Below are 18,510 nucleotides of genomic sequence, written 5' to 3' on the forward strand. Positions count from 1 at the left end.
TTTGTTGGCAAGAGTAAAAAAAAATGCCTAGAGTAAACACAGTTTCTTCAATTTAATCATTAAGTCCAACTCAATTAATTACATATTCTTTCATTATTTGTTATGCAAAATTTTTGGTCATTCATAACAGAAAACAATTTTAATTTAATTTTATTACAGTACACTGTAATAGGCTTGTATTAAGACATAACATAAAATAATGTAAAAATGTTTAATGAGATATATGTGGTTGCAATTTTTGGCACAGTTTTCTTATTTCAGTCGATGATAATTGCTGGTGAATGTCTGGTTCTACATTTAAATGCTTCTGCATTTTGTTTTAGTACATAGTGGAAAATCTTGCTTACAGAGAAATGTAACTCAGAGAGGCAGCAATACTAATTTTGCATTCTCAAACAAGAATTCATCTTGTAAATGCAACCAAAACACTGGGTTGACTTTGATTCACAATTTTTAGTACTCTGAGAGATGTTAGATCTGTAATGATGCGATAGTTTGCTGAGATTAAACTGGGTAGTTTTTGGTTCATGCTGACCTCATTCAGAACCCATTTAAAAAGTCATCAAATATTTTGTCTTCAGCTGTTGGAAAATAACACTCAAACAAGTCTTTCAAAGCTTTGAGAATGTGTAAATATATTTTTAAAACCTTTTTCTTGAATTTTGATGTTATTTTCATTCAACAGACTTTCTGTAATGGGATGCAGTTGATGTCATCTTTACCATGCACTACAGTCAGCACATAAGTTTCTTCCTAAAAGAAGATACTTGGACATTTGCATTGAGATCAATTTTTTTATCATTCTGCTGAAAATATTGGCCAAATAATGCCATTTACATGCCCAGGTTTCATCATTTTAAACTGTTACCATTAGAGAGCTATGTCCATCAAAAATGCTGCTTGCTACTTCTGCATGCAGTTTTACCAAGACTTTACTTCAGTGTGTAACAGGAGGGTCTCATGGTGGCTTTTTATATCTTCACACATTGGTTTGAAAAGTCTGCTTTTAAGAAGACAAGATTTTATATAGTTTATTACTTTTATAGCATCATTTAACACAAGCATAAGCTCAGAAAGTATCTTTTTCAAGGCTAGTGCATGTCTGTGAAGAATGCAATGACTGCTGTTACATTTTTTAATTTAATTTTAGCAATGGCTCCAGTACTGTGAGCATTGTGACCCATCATCATCATCATCAATACATGTAAATGCAGAGTTTTCGTATGATATTTCATTTGTTGAGAAAAATTTATCCAAAAGATTAAATATCCCACCTCCTGATAGTAGTTGCAAAGTAATCTGCAAAGAAGCTACTGTTATAGAGTAAAGTAACAAATACCATTAAAACTACTAACTCAGCAATTCCAGTCAATTAATCCATTAGCAAGCCAAATTTTCGTACATCTGATGGGACTGATAAGTGTTTCTTTCACATCATTAGCCATATTGCTAAATTGTTGAACAAAGGTGTTATCTGACAACCATCAGTGGAATATGGTACAAATTAACTAGCCATATTATGAATGTATATTCTGAATTTATCAATGTTAATTTTGTAACTGCTTAATACAAATATTACAAATTACCTACATATTTTACATCAAATTAACATATAATTTTAGGGTAAGGGGGAAAAAGATCTTGTTATATTTCTACCAAAATCGTGCCTAGGTTTATCCATGATTGATCAAAATTTTTCTCTAAATAGCTCTTGAGTGATTTTTTTTTTAAACCATCACCTTGGGCTTGTTAATTTTTTATGAGAAATATGGCAACAAGCTTGCAGGCATTTGAAAAATGTGCTCATCTGTATAACACTAATATTCCAAATTTTGAGCTTTCAAACTTTATACCTTTGTTTATTATTCTTTGTCAGTAGAATTAAACTCTTAGTTTTGTGTCACAAATATATTGTTGTATAGATAAAGTATCAGTGATCGAGTTACATACTTGCTCAATCTCTGACTTAAATTGATGAGTCATGATTTAAAATACTGCTATGCAGATGTTTTATTTCTGTACTTACTCTGTTTTTTCTTTCCAAAGAAATTTCTTATGATTCTTTAAATGAACTTTGTTATTAACAGTCCCTTGAACCAAATTATTTTAGAATTACTGCTTTGAGAGTCGTAAACTAAATGAAGGAGCACAATAGATATGTAGATATAGCTAAGTCAATAGCTTTAGATCCATGTTTGTAAAAATTATGACTTAAAGAGACATCCGAATCCCCACTTTATCTTTGGAAATTATTTCAATTCTTTTTTGGATAAGTGAAATTACAACACTTTCCTGCACAATAATGAAACACTCATCATCATGATGAAAGATTTTAAATGCCTTTTTTCTGCTGCACTATATGAATTTTTGTTTCATTATTATTTAAGGCATGTGTTCATAAGCTAGACAAAAAGATAAAAAGTAACTTTTATCCCTCAAAAAAAACTTACTAATCTCTGTTCTATAAAAAAATAATATTTGAGAGTGAATGCCGTGTTAGTTTAAAACTGTAATATTCTACTAAGTTTTACAAAATTTTCTTTCATTTAAATAAACTGATTAGAAATAAAATTATGATCCAAAAATAATTCAAGTAAATTTTGAGTTTATTTTTTGTATAAATATATTAATGTGGGTGAAGTATATGTAGAAATATCTGAAATAGAGTTGGTAAAAATTTTTGATCTTTATACTCTTTTGTATCAAACTTTTGTTTTAAAATATGACATATAATCTAAGATGTTTAGTCAAGTCAGTTAAATTTTAATATTGTTTGTCATTTCTCTAAAGTTTAAGTCAAAATATTATGTTTGTAATGTGTATGACTATTATAACATACAGGGGTTGGACAAAAATATGGAAACACCTTTAAAAAAACATGTTTCTTTGCTTAATGTGGTGTAGGAAACCCGTTGGCATCCAAAACAGCTTGCAGTCTTCTCGGAATGGATAAATACAGTTCCTGTATGTTTGCCAAGGGAATATTATACCATTCTTCCTGCAAAACGGTGGCAAGTTCAGATAACGATGTTGGCGGTGGATAACGAGAACGCACTTTCCGTTCCAATGTAGACCACAAAGGTTCGATAATATTCAGGTCTGGTGACTGTGGTGGCCAGGGGAGATGGGGCAACTCATCCTCGTGCTCAGAAAACCAGTCCTGGACAATGTGAGCTGTGTGAACAGGGGCTTTGTCGTCTTGGAAGACACCATCACCATCGGGGAACAAAGTTTGTACCATGGGATGAACTTGATCGGCCAAAATGTTCACATAAGTCTTGGCAGTCATGTGCCCTGACACAGTTATCATGGGGCTAGCAGAGAACCACGATATGGCTGCCCAAACCATAACAGAACCCCTGCCATGTTTCACTCTTGGCAGCAAGCAGTCTGTATTATAGGCTTGAGATGGCGTTCTCCAGACGTAAACTCGGCCAGAAGTGGGAAACAATGTGAAAGAAGACTCGTCAGACCATATTACCCGCTTTCACTGCTCTATAGTCCAGGCTTTATGACTTAAACACCACCTTTTCCTGTTACGGGCATTAGCATCACTGATGAGTGGTTTCTCAATTGCAGCATGGCCAGCAATTCCCTGTTTATGAAGCTCCCTTCTAATTGTTTTGGTACAAACAGGGTTCGATAACACAACATTCATTTCAGCAGTAACTTTTGCAGCTGTGGTCTTCGTATTTTTCGTCACAATTGCCGTTAATGATCGTCTGTCATGATCACTCGGGACACACTTTCGTCCGCGCTGTGATTTAGCAGATGATGTTTTTCCGCTTTTCAAATATGCGGAGTAAATCTTCGATACAGGACCTCTTGAAACACTAAACACCTCGGCTACCTTGCTTACAGAAGCACCTACCATATGTGCTCCAACAATTTGCCCACGTTCGAAGTCTGTTAACTCCTACATAATGCAATGACAACCTCACATAACAGTACTCTGACAACAACTGAACTGTTTAGCACATTTTCGAAGTTGTATAGGTGGCGTCAGTAGTCAAAAATACCAGCGCCACCTACATATTTCATTAAAATCAATCTTTCTTTTCAAACATGCATTTCACAAGGTGTTTCCATATTTTTGTCCATCCACTGTATATCTACAATAGTAAGAATATAAATGAGATTGAATGGTGGTCAAATAATCAAAAATGTAGAATAAAATGAAACTATTAAGAATAGTTTTAAAATCTAAACAAACATAAACTGCACATCAAAATCGATAATGTAATTTTGTCATTATATGCTGCAAACAGAAAAATTACAAATAAGAGTTAAAATAGGAAATTAGCTCTTCTATGATACATAGAATACTTTAAAAAAACTGTATGATAGAATTATATTCTCAGAAATATTAGCTACTTTCAGAGGTTATTAGTTTGAAGTTTCTCTCTATCTGGAATTCTGTATAATGTGATTTAATTCAAAATATGCATTGAAATTTCATGCATGTATTTTTTTATACTGAACAATGACTAAAAAGTATATAAAGTTATTTAACTATCTACCTTAAATGATGTATATAATTTTATGCATTTTGATTTAAGTTGAAAAACCCTGCCAAAGAGTATAATGTTATAAAGCATACTGCTCTAGTCAATTTTGCAAAATGTATATAGGTTTTATGTATGGAAAGAAGTTTTGTATTCAAGATCTGGGGAAATTTCACCAAGAATAAATATACTTTTTTTTTTATCTAAAACTCATTTTTCAATGTATTATTGTGTTGTTTAGTTATGAATAATTGTCCATGCAGGCTAAGTTGATAGCAAAAAATAATGCAAATGAAATTTGACCAAAATATCATATAATGAAATTTGTTCTTAAAGTATTGCACTAATGGGAAAAAAAGTTTTTAATAATTTTATAATATTTAATAAGCAGGTTTTACATGTTTATCAACTTCAGTTCATCATACATAAATTCTTTGTATTTTCACATTGTTTTACAGATTTCATGATGGCTAAACAATATTTATACTTTTTAAGATTCCATTATTTGTAGAATTATGATTTGTCAAGGAAATGCTAAAAATTCGGTAATGTGCTTTGAATATGCAAGTCAATATTAATGTATTGCATACAAAGTTAAAAATATAGTAATGAGTTTCTTTAGCGAGATAAGTTAAATAATAATGTTATATAGTCTGTTTTATGTGTAAAGAGGGTACTTACTAACTATGTACATAAGATTTTTGTGATTATCATACACACGGATATCATATGCATATATCCATGTGTATCATAAAATGAGATATCTCCCCCCCCCAAAAAAAAAAATTCTCCATAGAGGCATTCTTCTTCCCAAGCAGATAGCTCAGCCTACTTTGCTATAATTAACTATTAAAAAATGTTAGCTAAAAATTTAATTTGTGTGTCTGTTCTAGTATCCTGAATTGCAAAAAAATTACTGCTGAGTGCTTAACCTCCAAAGTTGTAAAGTGAAGGTAACTATTATTTTGCTATTTTTTTTTGGTGTAATTATCAATAATTGTGAAAAGGACCTTAATTATTTAATTATCAAATGAAAATGATGGTTTGAATTTATATGAATATAAAATATTTTGATGAAAAGTTATAAAATTTCACTTCATATTCATTTGGTTAATAACTTATGAGGGGAAAAAAACCTAATTTCATAATTAATTATTTTCTAAGAATCCTATTGAAATTACTGAATTATTTCTTGGAAACTGAGCAGAGATAAAATTTCAAAGCTAGCAATTTTCCTGCTTATCTACTGATGGATGTAAAATTCATCTTTTGCACTGCATTGCCACAGATGTAATGCACAAATCTATTGGCATTAACTTGCACAAAATCAGCTATCTTTTGCTACAATTAAATTTCAGAATGAAATTATTATTGACCAGTGGTTTGTAACCTTGTGAGAATTTTTGGTTACAGCCAAAAACATCATGGAGGAAACGATGCAAGGCGAAAACGTTGTGCTACAAAACATCGTGGGAGAAAAGAAAAGAGAAAACATTGTGTTACAAAATATTGTCGAAACTAAAGTGGTTAAAAAACTTCACAGTTTAAAAATATCATGGTAAAAAATAAATTTAAACAAATTTAAATTCAGTACCTACAAATTATAGCATGACATCATCATCGCACACATGCATTTTTTAAATCCTATATTGGTATATTATGTAACTGACTTTCATCATAACTAACAAATCAACATCCAAAAATTTATTGCACGCTATACATGAACTGGTAACGACACTTTAAGAAAAAACCAAAACAAAACAAAATATAATTATCACTAAAACCATATCAAATTTACAAATGTGAATGAAAATAATTTGATGAATAAGCGAGCAATTTTTATAGAGGTAACTTCAGGCAGTTATTTATCTGCCTTTCTCTAAGCATTTTTAGACTGTATTTTGCATTAAAAAATTGTCGTAAAACTTTAGAAAAGATGTATTAACCGCTTGCCTGATTATGTCGGGTTCGTATATATTGCTTTTAATTATTATCCTGAGAAAACTTGGGCGAAGCAGAATTTGTTAGTACAATTTGTTTTATCACGGTTTTACTCGGCCTGGAGGAAATTAAAGGAAATATTCAGCTTTGATTAGCAGTTTGCCAAGTATTGTTGGTTGCATGTTTTTTTTTGACAGGACTGGTTATGTGTTTCTCTGTTGTAAAGTATACATCGGCTTGGGGATTAGTAATGTATAAAGAATGATACTTGCGTTGAAAAAAGTAAAATAATGGCAAGGATACAAGATAGCGAAAGCGATGATTTTTCAGATAGTGATTATAAGAAAAGGTGGGAAAAACTTTGTTTTTAAAAATCAAATTCAATGAGACAGTGTACTGTGTGCTCCCGTAAAAGAGATTCCAGCGGTAAGCCAGTAAAAAGAGACCAGATACCAGTGTACAGAATTTCAAGTATCACTTTATGTTCTCCCTTGTTTAAAAAAACTCTCATACAAAGACTAATATTGAACTTTTTTTCATTTGCCTAAGATAACTCGAGATAGTAAACTAATATTAAAACTAAATGCTTTTTACACATTCAAAAAAATTAAAAATTCAACTTAAAATTTTGATTTGTTTCATTTTGTTGTATGTAATAATAAAATTAAAAAAGTGATGATTTTTTGCATTTTTTTTTTTAAAAATTTGTAAGCGAAGCAGTTAATAACCTTTGTTAATTAACTACGGATATTTAAAATTCTATGAATTTCTATAAGTTTCATCAATTTTCTACTCATTTTCAATTCTAATTTTTTTAGCAAAAATTTATTAGTTCATTCCAAAGTATGAAATATAGAAGTAAAAGAATCGCTCTTTCCTTCTTGCATTCCCAAATCATTATGCGAACATGCATTTACAACTTTAAAATCCTGAAAACGCATGTGTGCTATGTTATTGTCATGCGATGATTTGTAGGTTCTTTAATTTTTAGGATGATATTTTCGACGATGTTTTTAAACTGCAAAGTTTTTGCAAAGTCTATTTTCGAGCATAATATTTTGTACCACGATGTTTTGTATCATGACATTTTCTTCTTGAGTTGTTTTCTCCGTGATATAATAAATTTTAAAATAAAGAATTAATAGTTGCAAGTTCTGAAGTTCTCTACTAAATAAGGGTGAAACTTGAAAAGGTTTAAAAAATTTAAGTTTTTTCCAAAAATATTAATACAGTCAAAAGTCGTTAATCCGGACTCGTCGGGACTTCGGCGATTCCGGATTATAGATCATCAGTTTAAATCTCAAAAGATGGCATGCAGAAATTACAAAATTAAAAATGTGAAACCGTAATTTATGAAATAAAGAACAAATATGATCTAAAGGGTATCAAAATTTACAAAAAGAAAAAGCTTAATATTTATTTGTTTACTTTATTAAACATTTCTTTCAATGTAAGTTGCTTCGTTTCATGTGATAATACTTTCTCTTTAATTCTATTAAACAGACATAATTTCTTGTTTAGTTACAAAGTTCCGCTGTTCAAGTCCTATAATTGCTGTGTCGAGAATACCGACTAATTTGTCAATCGAAATGTTTTTGTTTTCAATAACCTCTGGGTCATTTTCTTCACTATCGGAAGCGAATTATAATGACGAGGAATTTGATTTAAATCATATCAAAGACGAGATGAAATACTACACTTAGTAATGAATTATAAGCCAAATAAAAACATCTGCCCTGAAGATAAGGATAGTGCTGACAGATCAACTTCCAATCTGCGGTGTGAAATTGATAAAAATTTCGGATTTCAAAACATACTTTCGCTTCTTTGTAGATACAAATTACATATTAGTAAATATATATCGGAAATTCTATTTGACATAATAGAAAGTTCAAGCTTACTTTTATGAAATTGCTCCAACAGTCTGCAAAAAATAATAAGCCGGATCCAATTCGAAGATTAAGGAACAATGCTATCTGCAACATTAACTGAATTAGATAATTTTAGCTTTTAATTTACCGTCCGTTACACATTAAACACGCATGCGCACAAACATATTAGCAGCCGTAAAGGTCTTACGCGCACTCGTAAATGCCTGTGCGCATGCGTGAACGCAACGCATGCTCAGAAAGTTTGTAGCTTTGAGGTCCGGATTATGGGTGTCCGAATTAACGACTTTTGACTGTATGTATTTAATGCTTTCATTCATTTTGTTCAAAACTTATAGAAATTACTACATGCAGACATATGAAAGGGAAGGAAATTCTTAACTAAATTTCTTAAACTAACTAATAAGGTTAAAATGTACATTTCTGTACATTTTAAACGTATTTCTCCCCCTCCCTGGCAAAGATTGGTGTGATGCAATTCATGTAATATGTTAAACTGATAATATATCATTTTGTGCTTTATAGAGGTACTAATAAGAATGATGGTTACTACAGCTAAAAATAAATTAAATGTACTATTATTATTTGCATAGAAATTATACACATAGGGTATAAATAAATTCTTTGCTTTTTTTAAAAAAAGCACTGGAGATTAAAGTAAAATATCAAATTTAAGAGACTAGTAGTTTTATAAATATCTTGGGGTGATTGGGTTGCAGAATTCTAGATTTTGTTTCTGTGATTAATTGTTCTGCTTTGGAGATGGCAAACATTATTAGGAATTCTGTAAAGGTCATTAAAGAGGAGTTTAAATGTTTGTTGAAAGAGAGGCATATTGGGAATGTGTAGATTAACTCGTGGAGTTATGACAAGATGGTGGTTACTACAGCTAAAAATGAATTAAATGCAAAATTATACACATAGGGTATAATAAATTCTTTGCTTTAAAAAAAGAAAAAACTCATGTTATCTTTAAACCCATGTTCGTCTCATCTGTCTTCAGTGTTTAACAAATACACTGGTGTGCAAAAGTTAAGCAACAATGTAAATTTTTATCAGATAGCCATTAAATTGCAAAAAGGGTTCTTGCAATCAGTACAATGAGCACACAATTCAGCAGAAAGGCCAAATGTCAGAAACAAAATGTCACAGGAGATGTAAATGTATGCAAAACGCATGTGGTAGGCGCACTCAACTCAAGACTACAATAAAATGATGGAGATGCAATTAAAGACATTCGCTGCAAGTACAGCGAGTTCTTTCCTGAAATATGGCTAGAAGAAATCACTTGGATGACTTCACACGTAGAAGAATTATCAGAAAGCTGGAGGAGGGGTGCAGCGTAACTAGAGTGTAGCTGTATCGTTTCTCGCACTTGAAAAGCCTTTCAAACCATTGGTACAGCTGTTAGAAATGGTGGTGGCCACTCCAGGAAAGCAACTGCAGTGGATGACCGATATATCCTCCAGCAGGCGAAAAGAGCCCGAAACCAGTCGCAAGCGCCATAGCTCAGCAACTGTGTCCAGACGTTTGACAAAGGTGGCCTTATTCGCCCGTCGTCCTAAAAGCTGGCCATCGGCGCCAAGGTGCCAGGAGCACAAAAAAACTAGACAATCAGTAGAGTCATGTCCTTTTTATGGATGAGAGTGCCACAAGTGATTCTCAACACCAGTTGATTTGGATAAAGGTCGGGACACTGTTTCATTACGGAAAAAGACCGTTACGGTGGTCTTGGAGTTCTCGTCTGGGGAGGTAATATGCTGAACGGGTGGACAGAGCTCAATGTTTTCGACAGAGGTTCTGTAACCGGAGATCGCTATTGTTAGGAAATGGTTCTTTCCCATGTGCGTCTGTTTCGAGGTGCCTTTGGAACTTTTATGGATGTCAATGCATGGCCGCACCAGATTTCTGCTCTTCAGAAGCTACTGGAAAGTGAAGATATTGCTCGAATGGACTGGCCAGCGTACTCCCCTGATTTAAACTCCATACAACATGTGTGGGATATTTCGGGAAGACGCCTTGCGGCACAATTACATCCTCCGGGGAACACCCAACAGCTGAAACAGATGGGAAAAACTCTCTTACCTCAAGTTCTGTTGGACAATCTGGTGCTGAGTATGGAGAGATGGTGCGAAGCAACCATTGCAGTAACGGCATATATTCCATACTGAGGAACATCTGCTTGTTGTTCTTACTCTTGTACAGACAATCATGTGTAACGATACATATAAGTTCAATAACGCTTTTTTTTTTTTTGTTTGATTCTATACTTTATGCATTATATTCATTTTTGCACAACTTTTCGTCATTGTTTAAGTACAAAATGCTGTCTCATTTCTGAATTTCATATCATTCAGATGATTTCTCGTGGAGTTAATGGCAAAAATATTACTGTTAAGTTTTGCACAGCAGTGTAATTTTCAATTTTTTGTCAAGGGACACAGGGAAGAAAAATGTACAATTTATGTATACATTTCTGGTTGAATATTAAAAGAAACAGAAAAAATATAACTACTGAAAAATCCTATTACATTTCATGAAAGTTCCATTTTATTCAAAATACTGTACACAATTTACAAATAGATACTTATCCCTGAACATTCTTTCATTAGTGTTATTTACAATATCTTTCATATACACCAGTTCACTAACTTGAACAAAAAAGCACATTTGCACAAAATAGGTTCTTTTAAAATGGAATTTTACTTTCAAAAACTGACTGATTTATAATAACATTTGTTTTTCATTTACTTTTAAAATTATTTCATTTGGTATTAAGATTTTCTGAGGAAATAAAAAAAACGGAATAATCTAGAAAGTAACATGTTTGCAGAATTAACATTTTTCAGAAAAAAATTTACCTTTATACATCTGTTATGAACATAAAATTACATATAGTAACTACAAATATTCTTGCAGCCACTTAAACATGTAAATTTGTATAAATTCTCCTTTTAATGATTTTCTTGATCATTAAAAATATACAACTTAAGCAAAAACATTTAATTTTAATTTGCTTGAGATTTTAAAAATATTATCATGTTTCTTTCTAATAATTAAAACAAGCATGCACAATATTTACATGTTTCAAAAAATGTGTGCAATGAAACTACTGTAAACTAATTCTAAAATGTAGCAGTTACAAAAATAATCTTTTCTGTAAAAATAGTACATTCAAGCATTCTTAAAGTTATGAAAAAATTATCTCCAAATAAAAATATTTGATGTATAAAATATAAGTCCATAATTTCAGTGTTTTCACTGTTCTAATAAATTACATGAGGCTTTTAGAATTATGTTTGAAGGAATACAATACAAATTCTGCATACTACTTCCAAGTCTATCATTTTTTTTCACATAGCTGATTAAAATTAACTAAAGAGAAATTTTACTACAAGGGGGAAATCATTTGAATTACAGATTAACTTAAATTATAATGCAAATATTTTTCCTAGTCCTAAAATTAAACAGCTGGAATTTAACACCTTTTACTCTATTTCACTTTTAGCAACTTTAAACTTCAGAAAACTAGGAAGTGAGAAGCACTTATCTATATTGTAAGTCAATGCTACATTTTTATAATGTGAATGTTAAATTTCCACTTTTAACTTGATATTCTAGGTATGAGTTAAATACAGTAATTTTTCTGTACTTTTAATATATACATCTTTATGTGTTCTCAACCACACAACATACAAGAATAATTTAACTTCTGTAGAAAAACTATTTTTTCATGGTTAAATAGTTTCCATCATCTCATATAAAAAATAAATTTATGTATGTGACTCCTTATATTTAGTACTATTATTATATTCAACTTGCATCCCAGCAATATGAAAAAACATACATTACATATATATAATTTTACTACGTAGAATATGCGTCAGTTGGCACTTTCTTTAGCTAAAATAAACCTTGTATCCAATGTACAATTTACAGTTCAGTTAACTTGGAGGTTTAAGGAACTAAGAGTCTGACAAGCTCAATTATAAAATCTATACAATATTAAAACAACAGCATAGATGAATTTTCTATGGCACATTGAAATCCTGAACAATACTATGTAACTTTCGATCACACTTATAAAAAAGTCATTTTTACATTGTCTTTTGTTTACTTTCACAGCATTTGAAGGTAGTGAACTGAAATGTCCAGTACTGAAGTAAAATGAAATGATAATATGTGATTATTTAAAAATTATCAGACTGTAGCTGTGCCCTCAAATTACCGTTCCTTTTGATGGTCGCTTCACGGAGTGGAATTTTTTGAGGTGATACTTTGCTCGAAAAGTTGTTTTTCCACTCACTTTCATCAACATATGTATTAGGTTTGACTGGAATTAATTGTGTGGCTACAGGCGAATGCCTCTGGATATTATTCTTTTTCATGTAGTAATATGTTGCGAGTGCTGCAACAGTTGCACCTATGATAATACCAGCAATAATTGCTCCAACAACATGCACTGCACGAATACCATCTTCAACAGAATGAGTACTTTCTGAAGCTACACCTGCAAAGAAAAATAAACCGATCTTTAATTTCTTGCATGAATATACAACTTTAGATGGTTATGAGTTATATAATCCCATGGAACAAAAATTTCTGTTCAGAAACAAAGCAGTTATTTTTCAAATTACAAAATGTAACTTTTATCACAAATATCCGATTTTTATTAAAAGTATATGAAAGGAAAGTCATTTTTAAGTATTCCCTTTTTTCATGCTATTATAATGGTTTATGCTAACACTGCATTTTTGTAACAGTCATTAATTTATAAAAATTCATTGTGCATGTGATAATATCTGTGTAATTTGGTGCAGTAAAACAACTAAAATTAGCAGATTTCAAAAATTTATTCAACATAGCCCGAGATTTTTTCAACTTAACATTGAATTGTATTTTATCAATTATAAACTTCCAAGCAAATATTTGTTTTCTATTAAAAGTAGCAGAAAAACAATATCAGCAGGAAATGAGTTAATACACTACATATTATTTAAATGATTATTTAAAATAATCATTACTTTATATCATCAGATCTTCAGATGCAATTTAATTTGCTAAATAAAATTCATTCTTTTATCAAACAACACAAATATAAAGAATAGCAGTCCAGATAAATGAATTTAATTTGCTAAGTTGGTGGTGGACTCCTCGTAAAAGGTACCTTCAGTGTTGCTACTTCTCTAACTTGAATTTTCTTGGAGGGGGAGACGAGAATCAAATTTTATTGAAAATGCATTTCTCTGTTTGCAAAATGAATTTTCTTAAATATACCGGAAATCTTGAAAGGTTTGTTTATATTGCAATTTTTAGCACAAAACAATGCTTGAAATGAAGTGCATGCAGTTATGTTAGGCCAGAAAAAAATAATAAAATCAGAGTGTAATTTCTGATAAAAGCTGGTAGCTAGAAAAAATAACAGTATTTATACTGTTACATTTGAAATTAAAAAACACAATCTTGGAAACTCAAGTAGCAGTCTAAATTTCTTTCAGCAATCACAAAGTTTAAATGAAATCTACAGTAGTAAGAAGTAGATGCAAAATATATTTACACATGCTTTACTTTTTAAAAAGTTGGCAACTCTTATCACAACTCTCTACTATACAAACTTTAGATGTTATATGATCCAATGTCCAGACCATTATTATTTTTTTAATGAAATCTAGGAATGGAGAATATAATACTTCATAAAAAAGATGTGATTTTTCTTTGAACTGAAATTTCTGCATGTCACTTTCAAACACCAGTTGGTAGGGAATTGCATTGACAAAACATTGACCGATGCTGGTCGTGATCATACTTTTGGCCTTTGAATAGTTGTGGAAGACTTCAGCATTTTCCTCTCTCACTTAAACAATAAATGAAGACAACTTTGTTTGGCATGGGATGCTGCTTATATTGGTTTTCTTTTGCTGACATAGCAGCATGGAAGAGAGAAAGATTCCAAAGAACTTAGTTCAGTTAATATAGCAAATTGTGCTCTTCCTTAATTTTTTAATTTGATCCAGCATATTATTTTCTGTAAGCTATTATTATTACAGCTATCTTGTCATTATTAAATTTTGAACTATGTTGAAAACAGTTTCTAATTTTATAACTGCAGTATATAACTAATACAGTCAAAAGTCTTTAATCCGGACTCGTCGGGACATCGGCGATTCCGGATTATCGATTTTTCCTGATTATAGGTCATCAGTTTAAATCTGGTAAGATGGCATGCAGAAATTATAAAATTAAAAATATGAAACCGTAACTTATGAAATAAAGAGCAATTATGATCTAAAGGGTATCAAATTTTACAAAAAAAAAAAAAAGCTTAATATTTATTTGTTTACTTTATTAAATATTTCTTTCAACGCGCGCATGCGTAAAGCATATATTACGCATAGTCGAAATTAGAAAATTGCAACCAGAAAACTATTTGATGTGTATTCCTGATATTTATAATGACGAGGAATTTGATTTAAATCATATCAAAGACGGAGTACATCGAGATGAAATATTACATTTAGTAAGGAATTATAAGCCAAATAAAATAAAAACATCTGCCCTGAAGATAAGGATAGTGCTGACAGATCAACTTCCAATTCATTGCGTGCCGCGATGCCCCCCACCTCTCTGTCACTTTCTTCATGCCTTTATCCATTTTTTGCAGCAATTCCACTTTTTGTTTAATGGACATCGAAACGTGCTTTCACTTTGTAGATCCTTTACATATTACTAAATATATATCAGAAATTCTATTCAGAAAGTTCAAGCTTACTTTTATAAAATTGCTCTAAAAATCTGCAAAAAATAATAACCCTGATAAAAATGCAATCTGCAACATTAACTGACATAATTAGATAATTTTAGCTTACTTACACCGTCCGTTATACATTAAACGCGCATGCGTAAAGGTATTTACACGCATTCCATTGCCGCATGCACAGAAAGTTTGTAGATTAACGACTTTTGACTGTATATCTAAAATGTCAAAGCAAGTACCTATGTCAGTTACACAAAAAAGTGAAATTGTTGGGGGAAAAAATGATAAAAGCATATCCATCTCAAAGTTATGCAGAGAATATGACATTAGAGGTCATCAACATGTGACATAAGAAAGATTTTTAAAAAAATAATTTTTTGTAGTTAAGTGTTAAAATGGTAATCGTGATAAAGTGATGATTAACGTTGCAGCAAGGATGCATCATAGGTGGGTTTCGTGTTAATAGTTCAAGTCAGAATATTTCACGAGGAAATGGAATTAAAATATCTAACATATTTGACCAAATATGGTTAACCAAATTTATATAAGTTGGTTAACCAAATTTAAAAATCGCTGTGATAAAAGTTAAAAATTTCAGATGAAAAAGCGCAGCTGATACAGAAGCATCTGATCTATTTGCAAATGAAAACTCAATACTAATGTGAAGTTACCTTCAGAACAGTTTTACAATGCTGACAAAACTAGTCTTTTTTGGCAATATGTGTTCCCAAACACCTTGGTGACACTGTGCAGGAAATGCCGCAACTGATGTCAAAGCTTCCAAAGTGAGATTAATGACTTTGACATATGCAAATACCACAAATGTATGTTCAGCTTTGATCATTTAATGGAGTAAAGATTTCTAATTCAAATAAAACGGCACAGATGACCCAAACATTAATGGATGATTTATTTGGAAATCATTCTATACCCACTCCACAACATTTGAAATCAGCCAGTAGCAGATTATTCAAGCCAAAATATTCTGAAGGATGCTGAAATTGTCCTGATTATTCAAGCCAAAATATTCTGAAGGATGCTGAATGTGCATGTGTGCTGAAATGCAAGTATGAAGTACTCTTTTTAAAAGTTTATGCTAAATTTTCTAAACATTGGAAAGACTATTAACAATTTTTTGAAATATTTTAGCATACAATTTGCTGTGTGGAGCATTGCAAGTTCATGAGAGGATGCATTTGCAGGTAGTTTAAAAATACTTCGTATAATAATTGCCAACTGCCATATTTCATCGATGATGGTGCTGAAGATAGGTGCGATTTTCAATTGAAGATTTTTAGATATCAAAAGTAAAATTTTCCAATTGATAGAATTTGAAGAAATATGAGGAAGTGATATTAAATGAAAATGATACTACAGAAGTTTTCGATTGGAATGATAATGTTCCAACTATTTAATCAACTGACAGGCAGCAAAATCTGCAGTATGGTTTTGAATCCAAAAATATTAGTACCATTAGTGAAGTTTAGTGGGAATTCGCAATGTAGCAGTTACAGGATTTGAACAATGGAGCTTTAATAACTGAATAAGAAATTATGTCTATCTAAGATGTATTTAATAAAACAAATATTAAGCCTTTTTTTTTTTTTTTTAAATTGTGATTCAACTTCAGAAAATAAATGCTTCATTATTTCATAAACAACTTTCATATTTTAATACCACAATTTCTAAATGTCATCTTATTAAATTACTATATCTTATAGATACTGTTAGACCAGTAGCTTTCAACCTTCCATTCCTAGATCATTCACCCCTATCTTTTCCAAAACTCCATCTGTGGTTATTTTGATTTAGATTGTTTTTAACAGGTTTTTATAAATTAAATAACAGAAAATTATAGAAAATGTTGATAAATACCAAAACTTGAATAAAAGTAGTTTTCATATTGATAATCTAAAATTAAATGCTTAACAGTTAAATAAAAGGCTGATTGCATTCCCTCCTGAAAGTACGAAATTTGGGAATTCCCCCGGTTGAGAACCCCTGTACTAGACTAATGATCTAAAATCCAGAATCACTGAAGTTCAAATGATTCTGCATCTCTGTATGTAACTATTATTAATTACTCTAATACAGTACACATTTCCTAAGAAAAGGCCAACAAAAACATGCTTATATAACTAAAATAATTAAAATACAACTATATCTTCATATCTGCTTCAATATTTAACTATTTTTTATGATAAAAGATTTGAGATTTCCATTTTTATTCAGGATAAATGTTCAAATATGTATCTCAACAGAGTTAATTTTCATACATTTAAATAAATAAAACATAATTATTAAATCTTACTTAGCTGACTAGGTATACACATCCTAATCTCTTTTGTTGATCCAACACAATAATTGTTAGGTGTGTGTGAAAATTTGCATTTGCGTCTTCTTTGTTGTTCATGATTTTCATCACAAAGGGACCATACTGACCACTCTTCCCACCCTTGGACATCTAAAACAGTTTTTTTAAATTTGAAGTAGAAATTAAGTATTAAGAAAAGTACAAATTACATGATTCTAAACAGTTACAAATAACTTCTTTTAAATATGATTATATGTATTTTGTAACAATTATAACTTCCTCTTAATAAATTTCTATTTTAGTTTAGTAGCTGTAGTGCTTCAGTCAAAGAAATGGTTATAATGAACTTACAAACACAGATAATTTAGCTTATAGAGTAGAATTTATAGTATTAATTTCATGTGAATTTACTGCAAAATTATTCAAATGCATTGCTTGCATAATACTTTTTTCTGAACTTGCATTTTTAAATTTTAAGCACATGCATACATTTATACATGTCAAGGGTAAATATTTACTCCAAGCTATGTATCATAAAAACTACCCAATGAACAACTCAATATTTAAATAGTCACTTGAATTTTTTATGAATGTGTACACCTGTATGAATCTTATTATTGCATTTTTTCCCCCTGTGGCTTCTTTTGCAATTATTTTATTGTCTAAAAATTTATATACATGACCATCCCCACATTTTTCAATTAACTCCTCTGGATGACGTGATTAAGTTTAAATGGTGTTTAACTACTGCTGAAGAAGGTAAGGAATCATTCTTGCACTTACTTATATAAGTAATGCAAAGGATGCTAATCTAAGCGAATTTGATAAAGGGCAGATTGTAATGGCTCGAAGACTCAGAATGAGTATCTCCGAAACTGCATGACTGGGAGGTTGTTCAGAATCTGACATTGTTAGTATTTATGCAGAGTAGATAAATGATGGTGGAATCAGCAGGAAACAGCAAGGTTTGGATGCCCACACATTATCAAAGAAAAGGGACATCGGAAACTGACAGTTGTTCAGGGACAGCCCAATACAGTCCAATTGCAAATGTTTTGGAACACACAGTTCAGCAGACACTGTTGGATATGAGACTGTGCAGCAGAT

The 18,510-nt window shown here is 31.1% G+C and overlaps 1 protein-coding gene and 1 long non-coding RNA gene across 4 annotated transcripts in view; one reads left to right on the plus strand and one right to left on the minus strand.

The window, feature by feature from the left end:
• Window positions 1-18,510, plus strand: part of LOC118187860 (uncharacterized) — a 45,414-nt gene that overhangs the window by 20,227 nt on the left and 6,677 nt on the right. For both annotated transcript variants that reach the window (XR_015044361.1, XR_004758029.2), the window contains exon 4: window positions 5,399-5,458. This is a non-coding gene — a long non-coding RNA (uncharacterized LOC118187860). The remainder of the gene's footprint in view (window positions 1-5,398; window positions 5,459-18,510) is intronic.
• The window catches only part of LOC118187859 (semaphorin-5B-like), a 317,610-nt gene continuing 309,962 nt past the window's right edge, over window positions 10,863-18,510 (minus strand). For both annotated transcript variants that reach the window (XM_085827486.1, XM_085827485.1), the window contains 2 exons: window positions 17,401-17,553; window positions 10,863-12,845 (listed from right to left, as the gene is read on the minus strand). In XM_085827486.1, coding sequence (XP_085683612.1) covers window positions 12,526-12,845; window positions 17,401-17,553 — 473 coding nt within the window. In that variant the 3' untranslated portion in view covers window positions 10,863-12,525. The remainder of the gene's footprint in view (window positions 12,846-17,400; window positions 17,554-18,510) is intronic.

The sequence above is a fragment of the Stegodyphus dumicola genome, chromosome 12 (assembly GCF_044657685.1).
Source record: "Stegodyphus dumicola isolate Sdum_Otavi_A_Nest chromosome 12, ASM4465768v1".
Lineage (NCBI taxonomy): Eukaryota > Metazoa > Arthropoda > Arachnida > Araneae > Eresidae > Stegodyphus > Stegodyphus dumicola.